The sequence below is a fragment of the Medicago truncatula genome, chromosome 5 (assembly GCF_003473485.1).
Source record: "Medicago truncatula cultivar Jemalong A17 chromosome 5, MtrunA17r5.0-ANR, whole genome shotgun sequence".
Classification (NCBI taxonomy): Eukaryota; Viridiplantae; Streptophyta; class Magnoliopsida; order Fabales; family Fabaceae; genus Medicago; species Medicago truncatula.
Window position 1 is genome coordinate 4,737,037 of NC_053046.1, and position 14,396 is coordinate 4,751,432.

At 29.9% G+C, this 14,396-nt stretch overlaps 1 protein-coding gene across 1 annotated transcript; it reads left to right on the plus strand.

Moving 5' to 3' along the window:
* Positions 1–9,577: 9,577 nt before the first annotated feature.
* Positions 9,578–10,223, plus strand: LOC11438464 (beta-amyrin 11-oxidase). Its single transcript, XM_003611413.4, has 3 exons — positions 9,578–9,679; positions 9,795–9,916; positions 10,021–10,223. The coding sequence occupies exons 1-3, from the start codon at positions 9,626–9,628 to the stop codon at positions 10,169–10,171; spliced, it is 327 nt and encodes a 108-aa protein (XP_003611461.2). The 5' UTR covers positions 9,578–9,625; the 3' UTR covers positions 10,172–10,223.
* Positions 10,224–14,396: the final 4,173 nt, after the last annotated feature.

Below are 14,396 nucleotides of genomic sequence, written 5' to 3' on the forward strand. Positions count from 1 at the left end.
CAGGTAGTGGTCTGATTGATAATTGGCAAGTGTACCAATAACTATTGAAGTAAGTAGTAATAAATATCGTTTCACAATGACTGTATTAATTCCAATTATAGCAAATACGTTATTAGTTTAGGATATATAAAAGTAATTTTGGTTTCCCTAGGCAGTAGATTTGAGTGTAACAAAAGTAAGTAAAAGTTATTTGAAAGATGATTGGAGATGAGTGATTAAGCTGATGAATCCACTATTGCTTTATATGAGTAATTTAAATCCCTTTATTCCTAATTACTATTCAATTTTTACGAAAAATTAATTAAGTAGTTTTGATCAATCTCTTGACTCAAAACTCTTTCCTAAGTTATAACCTTTTAATCTCTTAAACCGATTGAATAACCGCGGAAGCGATAAAAGTACGTTAGTTCTTGTGTCATAATCCTCAATTTCCTATCTCTAGGTTCCTATGTTGAATCAAACATGATTACTATTTCATGATTAAAAGCTAGGGTTAATAGTCATCCAATTCCTAATATCAATTCATGTAATTGCAAGAAGCTAGGGTTAATAGTCATACAAAGCAATTATATAAAAAGCAATGAACACAAGTAATTCTGAATAAAGACTGAATAAGATTAATAATAAAGAGAAGATCAACTACTGATTCATATATTACAATAGGTTCAACATGGCTCAATCAAACTAAGAGTTTAGCTACTCATAGCTAACAATTATAAGCATAAATAAGAGTGAACATACATAAATCCGGATCAACTATGAGTTGGTATGAGATTCAGGGCTAGTTCTCCGGTCTCCTGGTGTCTTCTATGCTCAAAATCGGTTTCCTAATCCTTGGCCGCAGCTGGCTTTATATAGAAAGAATTTTAGGGTTTCAGAAAGCCCACCATCGTGCCACGTTACGATCCAATCGTGGCACGATGGCTTCATTAATCCTAAGTGGCAGCAGACAAAACCTAGCATCGTGGCACGTTGCATATTGCTTCGTGCCATGAAATTTCCAGTGTTGAATCCTTTGTCCCACGTTCGACTATCGTGCCACGAACTACCTTCAACGTGGCACGATGCTTCACTCTTATAAATTTTTCATCTTTTTCTCAGTTTCTTCTCTTTGAACTCTTGTTCCTGTTTTAGTCTGATTTCACCATGATTTACAAACAGTTGTCTCTCTAAATACCATTAAAACGACATAAACATAGCTAAAAACTAGTGTTGATGCACAGTCATCATGGTCCATCTGCAGCTAATTAACACTTATTGGGATGAATTCGTGAGAGAAAAAAACGCAATACAAACCATTTCCCATAAGATAAACCCGAGTGCATTTTTCTGGCTAGAATTCAAGATTTTATTCTTGTTAATTGTTGGTTTTAGAATTCTACATTAAGCTGATACTTTTTCTATTTTCCTTTTCTTAGGGAAAATCGGTCTTTTTGGTCGTGCCATTATTCAAGGTATTATTGTACGGTCTATGTAACAATAACATTAGGATTATTTCTTCTTTAGTTTCTTCATCTTGATTTTTGAAGGTTTTGTGTGAATTATATTTAACTTGCAACTTCATCAATTTATGTGGGAAATTGAAGCTGGTCCATAATATGCCAATCTGTCTGTGAAATGAAAATCTAATCACAATAATGGAGAGGTATTTACTTCACGATCAACCTCTCTTTCATAATTCCATAAAGCTCGTATGGTCGATCGCCTTTGAAGTCTGTACTATTAAAAATAGTTAATGGAAGGTGTACTTAATGGATCTCAAAAGTAACTTTGGAAAGCTGCAATAAAAAGGTCCTACCTCCCAATTGCGGTTTCTCTATAGACATGGCAACAAAATCCGTCCTTGCCCAAGCCCGACCGTCCCGTCCCGAATTTAACGGAAAAAAGCTAATTTAACTAGGTGTGGGTGTAGGTATGGGAGAAATTTTGGTTTTAATACGGGGGCGGGGATGGGGACGGAGGATGCTTATACATGCCTTGCACCCACCCCCGCCCCGCACCCGTTTTTTGAGTTTTACTTTATTAAATTTTATAATCTTATTTCCATAGCACCAACCTATTATAATATATTATTACTCTTTAACATATTTATTATAATTATTTTGCTCTTTTGAAAAAAAAAATTATTAGATATTAAATTATTAATATAATTATTGTTTTTTGTTGCTATGAAAAAAATGAAAAAAAATGCATTTTTTAAATATTTAATAAAAAATAGAGTTTTCGCAGATGGAGGTGGGGGCGGGGCCGAAAGACCGATCCCATTGGGGGCGGAGTTGAATATTTGATTTTTACCCTCAATATGGTTTGATGACGGGGGCAAGGAAGCGGGGATACTTAAACCCGCCTCGTTGCCATGTCTATTTCTCTATCTTCAAATTTGAAAAATGTACAATTTACCATAAAAAATAAATAGTTCAATATTCTCTATTATCCTTTGCAGTATTTTATTTTTAGTCTATATTTCTAATTTGACTTATATTTCTGCAGTTTTCTTCTAAAAAAGAGGTTCAGTTTATGGGAATCTTGCATGAACTTCTTCAGAAGGGAGATGCGGCCCAAAAGTACATGCAAGGATCTATAAGCATGAAAATCGACAGCTATAACCATCATATAATTATGTACAAGGACACACACTTTCTTTATCAACTCAAACTAGAGCTTTTCGTTAGAGAATAGAAACTTGGAAATGTTTCTCGTAACATTGTTAATTAGATAAAAAAAGTTGAGAAATAAATGTACCCTATTGAAACAAATAATAGGTCACCAGGGCCGTCCCTATGAAATAGGAGGTTTAGGTCTCCAATAAAATAAAAACGCAATTTTTTTGTGTAGCTAAATTTTATAAAAAAAATTAAAATCAAAAGAGCTTCTAAACATGAAACGAAATACAAAAAAAATTAAGTGAAAGAGATGTAGAATTTACTAACGGTGTCATTTGGATTTGTCACTTATCCGCTGTGGGAAATGGGAAAACGAATGGTTTATGTGAAAAAGAAATGATTGTTGTGATTCTTTCAATGAAATAGATTTTCAAATTGAGTGATCAAGGGATTATACAAATTGGTGGTGGTTTGATAGTACCAGATTTATGTCCAGATAGGAGAACTAAAGTCTAGAAAAAACTCAAACATGTAAAGAAGTAACATATATATTTTTTATTTAAGTGGGGTGGGTATTAGAGTTAATTTTTTATGAGGCCCATAGCTTTTGGAGGCCCGGCTTGATTGAGCATTTTGCACTCCCTCAAGGCCGGGCCTGCAGGTCACTAAGGGAGTATAATATAACACCGGTACTTTTACCCGTGCTACCGCCCGAGACATTAACAATGGAGAAGCTGATATATTGCAACATGATCTATTACATCGAAAACAAAACGATTCAATATTTTATGTCCTTAGATCACACCCGTGCGTCGTACGGACGAGATATATGTAAAATATATTACTGTCATGAATTGAAGATAAAATTATCGTTAAGAATCCAATTCAAAAACAATGTATAATAAATAACACATAAAAACACTATTAAGATAACTAACATGATCCATAATTGGATAGAAATTCAAATTGTGAAATCTCACTCTAAATTTGTATCTAACTGAGTATGAAGAGTTGGTAGGTTTGGATAAAAGCTAGCATTAAGCCTTTTTGTTTTCTAAAAAAATTGACTTTTTAGCATCAAGCTAGTAGATCCAACTTTTAGAGTTATCTTGGTAGAGTGGATGTTGGATTCAAGAATATCAAATCCCAAAAATCATACACTTTAGAGATTTCTTATGAAACTTTCTATTTACCTCATCCTTGCAACTCTATCAGTTTGTTTGATTGTAAAAAAATAATCAAGTTTGCATTCAAACGTGTCTATTTAATGAAAAATTAACATTACTAATGAAAGAAGCATGAAGGCAGCATAATTGTGCCAACACTACCAATTACAATACTCATTACAACTTTTCACAAATTGCCATACTACAAACCTTTGTTATAGTAAATATCAACATAAGTCCCCTAAGCCGTTTTAACGATCATCAAATCTCTACCAATTCCTTTAAGCATATTCTTGGTTGAGATACCTATAATTTTGAAGACATGTTGGCGCCACACCAGTCCGAAACGGATATAAATACACGCCACATCTACCAAATCATGTGCAACAAAAGAATAGCTCTATCAACTATTCGATATACAAAATCAATATAAATTAGCTACACAAAGTAATGCTCCTTGAAAAATCATAAAACCAAGCAAAGAAAGAACTTTCAAAGAGTGGTTGATACCTTACAAATTGATCAAAATGGCCAAAATAGACTCAAAATCTCAATATTTACTTTTTACTTACAACTCACAACAAACTGATATAGTTGCAACTTGCAATCAACATACATTTATAGCGCGCTGCAGAATATGTGATCCTTGATTTTACAAAGACTTTAATTGTTAGATTGATAAATTGTCTTCTTGCTGTTCAATTTCACATTTCTACAACATTTAAAATAACTACCAACAGGGGCACATTTATTTCAATTAAGCATAGAAAAATTGTAGACTTTTAAAAACATAACACAATGATCTATATAATATATGTAAATTATTTGATAAAGCACTATGAATGAGTTAAATTTAGGCTAAAATATGGTTTTGGTCTTTGCAAATATGTCTCGTTTTGGTAAAGCACTATGAATGAGTTAAATTTAGGCTAAAAATTTGTTGTTTTTGGTCCCTGCAAAATATTTTGTTTTTGAAAATAGTCCCTTTCAAAATCAAAAGATTTTGCCGGGACTATTTCTCTAATAAATGGGTTCAGTCATCATGTGCCACGTGTGCAGATCATCACAAAAGTGGAGTCAGGGACAAAAACCAAAATGAGGCATATTTGCAGAGACCAAAAACAACAAATTTTTTTTACAGGGACTAAAACCAAAACGAAACATATTTGCAGGGACCAAAACCATATTTTAGCCTTAAATTTAATCTCTTATAAACGGCGAATGGCTATGAATACGTTAACAATACGCTTAGTAATAGTAAACATACGCAATCACTATTGTAGCATATAATAATGTCTCAACAATGTCATAAAAGATATAAATGTACATTCTACTACCAATTATCTTGTATTCTCTTTTCTATGCCAAACACAAATATATATATATATATATAGGGGTTTGCTAGAACACACCCATTAGTTTTTATGTGGGAGTGTTTTAGCAAAGCTACATCTTAAGGTGTATTTAACCACTTTTTAGTTATTCACTTGCTAAAATACTCCTAAAAAATAAGTGGATGTATTCTAGCAAATGCCTATAGGATTTGCTATAACACACCCACTTGTTTTTTTAGAATGTGTGTTATAGCAACATACACCTTAAGGTGTATTTATTAACTTTTTAATTATAACTTGCTAAAACACTCCCACATAAAAACTAGTGGGTGTGTTCTAGCAAATCCCTATATATATATATATGGATAAGATCAAATGACACCATGGTGTCAAAATAAGTTTGACATCAAATCTTATCCATTCATTTCATTTAATCCAAAGGCTTAAAACTATCACCAAATTAATTAACATACATCAAATACTCTCTATCACCTAATTATGAAACTTATCTATCATCATTAATTCATAATCAAACAATACCTTCTTGTTTTTGGTAGATTCAAACCCTTTTTATTTTCCCCTAATTTTTTTCTTTTGGCCATAAGCGCAAACTCAAACTTTATAATTTTTTATAAAATCATGATAAATCATAATTCAGTTAAACATGAGACACAACGAGTCCTCTAAAAAAAATTAGACCTATGAGTGACAAAATAATCTAATTAGCATGAACAATTCAAGAATTATTTTTCGAGCTTGTTGGTTTTTTTTTAATACAATTTAATTAATTATTAAAAAAATATGAGTATATGAGATAAAGACAAAGAAATATCATTGATGGTGATGATGACTCAAACAACCATATGTATATGAGTTCAACCATTCATTTTATAAAAAAGTTTGGAAAAGAAGTTTGAGTATGATTATAGAAATCTGGGAAAATTTATAAATTTGGGGAAATAAAAAAGAGGAACAAATAAATTTGGGGAAATAAAAATGGAATGTTTGATTATAAATTAATGATGATAGATATTTTTCTTAATTAGGTGATAGAGAGTATTTGGTATATATTAATTAATTTGGTGATAGTTTTAAGCCTTTGGATTAAATAAAATGAATGGATGAGATTTGGTGTCAAACTAATTTTGACATCATGGTGTCATTTGATCCTAACACCCATATATATATATATCTGGGGTTTGCTAGAACACACCCACTAGTTTTTATGTGGGAGTGTTTTAGCAAGCTACACCTTAAGGTGTATTTAACTACTTTTTAGTTATAACTTGCTAAAACACACATTCTAAAAAATAAGTGGGTGTATCCTAGCAAATGCCCATATGAGTTGCTAACATACACCCACTTATATTTTAGAAGGTGTGTTTTAGCAACATTCACCTTAAGGTGTATTTAACAACTTTTTAGTTATATCTTTGCTAAAACACACCTTAATAAAAACTAGTGGGTGTATCCTAGCAAACCCCGTATATATATATATATATATATATATTAACAGGTCAGTTTCCTTTATAAAAAAAAAGGTCAGTTAGTTAAAGTATATTTCCATCGGTTAAAAAAATAAATGCACATTCTACTACCAATTATTAATATATCACTTGAGTGATATATGTAATAATCATTTATTGATTGAACCTAAAAAATTAATTTTTGTTTATAATAGTGATCGGAGGGAGTATTTTATTATAACTCATTTCAAAAAAAATGTTTTTTTTTGAAAAATAAAAAATGTTTTGTTTCTTTAAAAATCATTTTACAATACCAATGTATCATTAAAGATTTTTTCTATCATAACCATTTATCATTTATTACTCTCTTCTTGTCATTCTTTTAATATCTTTTTCTCATATTATTAATAAGGATAATTTTGTAAAATCTCTCATTATTTCTACTCCCTCCATCCCTTAATGCATGCATCCATTGTCTTTTTCACATTTCTTAAGAAATATTGTCAGTGTAATTAATGTATTTGTTTTGTGTGTTAATATTACTAAATTGACCTTTGTTTTTATGTGTATTAAATTTGACTTTTCATATTTCAAGACAAGTTAGTAGTATTAGTTAGGGGTATGTTTAGGAAAAATTAATAAATGCATCTAGTAATTTAAAAGAGAGTTTACATTTAGGGACAAAAATAAACTCAGATGGGGGCTTAGATATAGGGACGAAGGGAGTATTTTCAATACAAAATTGACTATGTTTTTTTAACATGTGTGAAAATTACGAGTGAACATGGTTTGGTTCGGGATGAAAATTGAACCGAACTGAACCATTTGTTAAATTCAAAATAATTGAACAAAACTGAGTTGTTTGCATTTTGAACCGAACCAAACCGAATTGTTACTATTAATACCGTTGAAAAAATATAAAAAACCAAACGAAATCAAAATTAAGAAGTTTTTACAACCGAATCGAACTGTTTCAAACCAAACTCATAAATCATAAACTAAATTGAAACAAAACGAATTGTCTAAATTAATAGTAATGATTTAGTTTTTTTTTTTATTTGGTCCGGTTCAGTTCCACGGTTCGATTCATTTTTTTATTTTTTTTGTCCAATTCTAATAAAAATGTCAAAACGACTTATAATTAAATTAATCAAAGATAAAGTTAGCCGTGTGATGTACACTCTCCTCAAAATTTCAAAATTTGTAGGTCCATTGATGGATATTGGCATGTGTGTCTAGGAGTGAGTGTTTGTGTTGTGGATAGCATTTAATCCATTCCGTTATCCGTCTTTCAACAGGTGGCTCCACCCAGCCTGTCCTTCCAAGTTCCACCGGTGATTGAATGTAATGGTATATTGGTATTTATTAATTACTCCTTCTAGCGCATTCTTTGGAGTTTGGATGTACTCCTTCTCTTACTGTTACAAGTAAAAATGAATTTTTTAAGTTCATTGAATAAATGTGTATTTGATCAATAATATAGACCAAATACATTATTTATTGAATTAATTTAAAAATTTGATTTTGTTTATAATAGTAATTGAAGGGAGTACATAGAGATAATCTTAATTTTTGGTTATTTTGGGAGAAAATCAAAATCTTTGGATAGACAAATGTTAGACTAGGCTCACAAAGAAGTACAAGTAGTACTCCTTTTGTCTCTCTCAAAGAAAAAAAAAGTACTCTTGTTTTTTACCTTCAAACAAACTCAACACTAAAACTTACATGAAAATAAGAAAATAGAATTTCACAATTATTGGGTATCTAATATGAGCTAAATCCAACACCCGACCTTACAAATTAGATTAAATTTTAGTAAATTTAATAAAATATTATTGTATTCTTCATTTTCCTTTGAATTGTATTTATTATATACAACTTATTTTACTACAACTGTCATGGGTTCATATATGGGTCGCACCGGTGTATGTTAGATTAACTTTTACAATTACGGCTCATGTCTGTAAATTATGTTAAAACTTTCGTTTTAGAGTGGAAGTTATTCACTACTATCAATTTAGAATCCAATTCAAAATCAACTGACCCAAATTAAATTCACAAACCTAATTGAGTGTCCGAAAGAAACAAAGAGATTTCCTAACATGCACTTCACATTTCGGTCCAAACCATTTAACTCTTGCAAGTATGAAAGCATCAATTTGATCTCAAATGTAACCGTCAAGTAAGAGCATCCATAATGGTAGTCCACTAATAGAAACTTTTTAAATGGACCTCATGTGTACACATCACTTATTTATAATTTTTTAGTTAAAAAACCTATTAAGGACTCAATGACTCCAATGACAATAAAGACTTCAATAAAAAGTACTTAAATAGGTCTCACTTAATAGGGCTTGTTTTTTCTTCCTCCAATGAAGGGTCCTTAACGGCGAGTGGTCCTTGTTAAGTAAGGAACCTCAATTAGAGATGTCGTAAGACCTACTTTTCTTCTTATCGTACACATGACATTACCTCGTGCAATTGCATTACGTAAAATTTTTATATCATATATAATTAACAAGAAAATTCAAATTTTATATTTTAAAGACTATTACTGCTTGAGTTAATATTGATATTAATGTTACTATGAACATAGTTCAGTTGGTAAGAATATTATCATAAGTAAGAGTGATAGTTCGAACATCAGATTTTCCACTTATGACTTTATAGCAATTAGACTATTTAAGTAAAAAAAAACTGTGTTGTTATTAATTGTGAAATTATAAATCAAAAGAACAATAATAATATGTTCACAAAAACAATCGATAATAATGTTAGGGACTAAATTGATAACGGAACTATGATATCTCATGCATGCAACCTCATCAATTAACAGAATATTTTAACGTTAGGGACTAAACTGATAACGAAACTGCATATTCAGGGGACTACTTTGAATTTAATTTTGAGTCAGATACCTTTGTGGCAGCAAAGTGCATAATGAAGGAGCAAAATGACTATTTTTATTTAAATAAGACCTAATATTTAAACTGCCACTTGCAGGTTATACTATACCAAAAGGATGGAAAGTCCTGATATGGAACAGAGGTGTTCACATGGATCCTGAAAACTACCCCAACCCAAAGGAATTTGATCCTTCCAGATGGGAGGTATGTATAATAATTAATATTGAATTGATTTTTTTTTTTTTTTTTAACAATCCATTTATTTAATTTAATGAACAAATATGTATTATGTTATGTGTACTTTAAAAATGTGATGCAGAATTTCAAAGCAAGAGTAGGACAATTTCTTCCATTTGGATATGGAAGTAGGTATTGTCCAGGAAGTGATTTGGCTAAACTTGAGATCACTATTTACCTTCATCATTTTCTTCTTAACTACAGGTTAATACACACTTGCTTCCATTTTGCAAAGGAATAAAATTATAATTCATTTTTCTAAATAAATAACCAATTTTGTTCTGTCTCTGATTGTTTTTGGTGTGCAGGATGGAGAGAATTAATCCAGATTGTCCAATTACCTACCTGCCAATTGCAAGGCCTACAGATAATTTGTCTTGCAAGAATTATAAAAGTAACATAAATCATGGGATTGTTCTGTCTCTATTCTTGTCAATGCTCTTGGAGTTCTTCGCCTAAAATCGTAGTTTTTGCTTTATTTTGTCCTTTCTTCTTGATTAAAAAAAATAAGGCCAAGTCATAGGGTTTTGGAACACAATTTTTTAACACAAAAGTTGACACTCTGTGCTGTTCATTATATTTATACGGTGAACATAATAAACTCTATTTGTAACACAAACACAAGATTGTGTCATCAATTAATTTCACTACTTCATTTATAAAAAAGTATTTTGTTTACCACTTTTTTACTATATATATCTCGTTAACCACTTTGACTACTTCACTAATCACGAAAATGCAAATCATTAATCAGTTATTATACATAATTACAATATGACTGAAGTACATATATTTATGTACGTGATTAATGTATTGCATTTTCGTAGTTAATTAAGTAATCAAAGTGGTTAATGAAATATATGGTAAAAAAGTGGTTAATAACATATACTCTTTCTGTTTTAAAATGAGTGTCGTTTTAGTCAATTGCACACATATTAAGGAATGAAATGAAATAATCATCAGACATAACACTTTTACTAAACAACCCTTGTTTTATATGAAAAAAACAAACTTAAAGTTGAATTGAAAATTGTGTGAGAAAAAAGTTGGAGTATTTATTGAGGGTAAAGTTGGAAGAAAAAAAATTAAAGTTGTATTAGAAATATAAAGTGACATTCATTTTGAAACAATTATTTTTTTTCTAAAGCGACACTCATTTTGAAACGGAGGGAGTACTTTCTTTTCTTTTTGTTGATGAAGTAGTAAAATGTGTTAATGATTCAACTCAAACATTTATGTTACACAAATATAGTCTTCTATATTTTAAAAAAAGTTCTTTTTTAAACAAAAATAAAAAATATTGCTCGGAATGAACAGTACAGATAGCTCATTTTATGGTGAATGTTGTGTTCCAATCCTATATTAATAATGTAATTGGCTTGTATGCCTTAAAAAAAAGTTCTTTGCTCGTATAATAGGCGAAGAAAGAATAAATTAAAATGTTGGTACTTTTTTCTTTTTTTAATCGAAAATTCAAATTTTATATTTTGAAGACTATTACTGCTTGAGTTAATATTGATATTAATGTTACTATGAACATAGTTCAGTTGGTAAGAATATTATCATAAGTAAGAGTCATAGTTCGAACATCAGATTTTCCACTTATGACTTTCTAGCAATTAGACTATTTAAGTAAAAAAAATTGTGTTGTTATTAATTGTGAAATTATAAATCAAAAGAACAATAATAATATGTTCACAAAAACAATCAATCATAATGTTAGGGACTAAATTGATAACGAAATTGTGATATCTCATGCATGCAACCTCATCAATTAACAGAATATTTTAACGTTAGAGACTAAATTGATAACGAAACTGCATATTCAGGGGACTACTTTAAATTTAATTTTGAGTCATATAGCTTTGTGACATCAAAGTGCATAATGAAGGAGCAAAATGACTATTTTTATTTAAATAAGACCTAATATTTAAGGTGGCTAATAGCCTGGGAATAGAGAGTTTTTCCCACCATGAAAAAACTCCCTTTTTCAGGACACCTGTCAGTGGACAACCTATTTCAGAAAGAAAAATAAAAAAAATGATATTCATTTTTTTAATGTTGTTTGTCTTTTCTGCTGTTACCAACACCTTCAATTGGTCTCTGCACCTCTATTCAGCCTCCCTTGACTGTGAAATTATCAGTTTATCACCATTAAATCCCTTTCATTTTTCTCTATAAAAACCACTAAAATATTTTTATATTGGAGATATTTCAAAAACCCAGACCACCCACTTCTCTCCATCTTAGTTCCCTCTTTTTGGTTTTGGAGGTTTTGGTTCCTTGGTTATTATTATTATTTTTTTTTTTGTCATCTATATTCTCCATACCTATTTTGGTCATTTTTTTTGTGAACCCAGTTTTGAGTGGCACCACCGTGCCGGAAACTTAATGGGCGGCCATATCTTCTCTTTTTTTTCTCCCTCGTTTTTTAAATAAAATAAAACATAAAATTATTTTGTAGTGTGAGAGGAAATGAAAGTTTAAGAATTGACAGTGACAAAAATAAAAGTAATAATAATGTTAAGTGAATAGCTGCAAGTGTGAGACACCCTACTTCCCATGGATCTTGATGATGAATAGTGGATATACAATTTGTAGTGATGATAGTGAAGAATGATGAAGAGTGGGTCTATGAAGAGTGGGTTTGATGTTGATGAATGTATGAAGATGGTGATGAAGATGGAGAAGAGGAGGAGGGAAGAAGATGAAGAAAGTTGAAAAAAATTAATAAATCAAATTATAAATTGTTATTTAATTAATGGTGGGGTTGGTTTTTTTGTCCACCATATAACATCAAAAAGTTATAACAATTAACAAGTAATAGATCTAAGCCATCCAATTAAAAAATTATTAAATCAATGACTATGATTAAACTTTTCTATTATGAAAAAGAAGTTCCCTTTCCCATACTAAACCCCACCAATATTTAAACTGCCACTTTGTTTATATTTAAACTTTCCGAATTAAGCCATGAGGAAGGAAAACATGTACCGGCTCTAGCCTCTAGGAGCCATAATATATTACTGTTTTTGGTGGCCCCATTAATGAGTTTTTTTTAAAATTTTTATTTTTATTTTATTTTTTATGTGTGAACAAAACTTAGCGATGGACACGCGAAACACGGGTGTGGCCATGTTGGTGTTTGTCACGGGAAACACGAGTGTGCACTGTCCATATTATATTAGAGATAATCTTGTTTTTGCTTTATTTGGAAAATATCAAAATATTTGGGGTACACAATTCAATTACTATTATTAACAAAAATTCAATTACTATTAATAGTAAAAGTTTATGTTTAGATTTATTTATTAAATGATGTATGTAATCTATAATGAATACCATATATATATAATTAATTGAATATACAAAAAATTTAAATTTTTACTTATAATAGTGACCAGATATTTTACTACTCTCTCCGTCCCAAATTGTATGTCGCTTTGGAAAAAAATTTGTCCCAAATTATATGTCGCTTTACAATACCAATGAAATATTAATGATACTTTTCCTATTATATCTTTAACTATTAATTACTCTCTCTTCTTTCAATTATTTCATTTATCTTTCCTATACCATTTATTAAGGATAATTTTGTAAAACAACTCATAATTTATTTTCCCCACACAATATTAATGACATTTCTTAATATGTGCGAAATGACCAAAACGTCATACAATTTGGGACGAATGGAGTATTTAATATTCTCTATGTCCTAACTTATACAACATTCAATCACTAATATAAACTAAATTTTATTCTTTAGATTCATTCAATAAATGATGCATGTGATCTACTTCCTATGTTTCTGTATGTAAGCACCCTTTGCATTTTTCACATTTTTTTAAGAAAAGTAGTTAGTGCAATTAATGTGTTTATTTTGTGGGTTAATATTACCAAATTGTCATTTGTTTGTATGTGTATTAAATTTGACTTTTTATATTTTAAGACAGGTTAATAATAGTATTAATTAAGGTATATTTCAGAAAATAAAAATAAATGCATCTAGTAATTTGAAAAGGAGTTTATATTTAGAGACAAATTTTTAGTCAAAAGGGTGCTTAGATATATTGAGACAGAGATGATATATTATAGATCACATACCTCACTTATTCAATAAATCAAAAATATAAATTTTTACTTATAATAGTAACTGAAAAGTGTAAATCATTTTGAAGAAAAAAAAATTATTCTAGATTATATATCATTTGAGAATACCAAGGAAACATTCTTATCTTTTCTATTATACGATTAACTATTTATTACTTTTTCTTCTTTTAATTTTTTAATTTATTTTTTTCATACCATTTGTTAAGGCAATTTTGTAAAACAACTTATAATATCTATTTTTCATATAAAATTAATTACATTTCTTAATACATGTGAAATGTTCATAACCTCTTATAATTTGGGACGAATGAGTATCAAATACTATTTAAGATGCTTGAAAAGTATTTTAATTTCTAATACATAAAATATATAAATTTTCATAAAAATTTACTTCCACATGTTTCATTTTTTTTTTTTTTTGGTCAAGTAGCCTAGTGGCTAGAGCTCACACAATTTAATTGTGGAGAAGTGGAGTGTCCGGGGTTCGAACCCCGGCTCCTTCATATAATATGCAATATCCCTACCAACTGAGCTAAGCTCACGGGGTTTAGAGTTGTATGCGGTTTTTAAGGAA

Coding starts and splice junctions, on each gene's coding strand:
- LOC11438464 (XM_003611413.4), top strand. CDS start 9,626: ATGGATCCTGAAAACTACCCCAACCCAAAGGAATTTGATCCTTCCAGA. Junction 9,680..9,794: donor TTGATCCTTCCAGATGGGAG/GTATGTATAATA, acceptor AATGTGATGCAG/AATTTCAAAGCAAGAGTAGG. Junction 9,917..10,020: donor CATTTTCTTCTTAACTACAG/GTTAATACACAC, acceptor TTTGGTGTGCAG/GATGGAGAGAATTAATCCAG.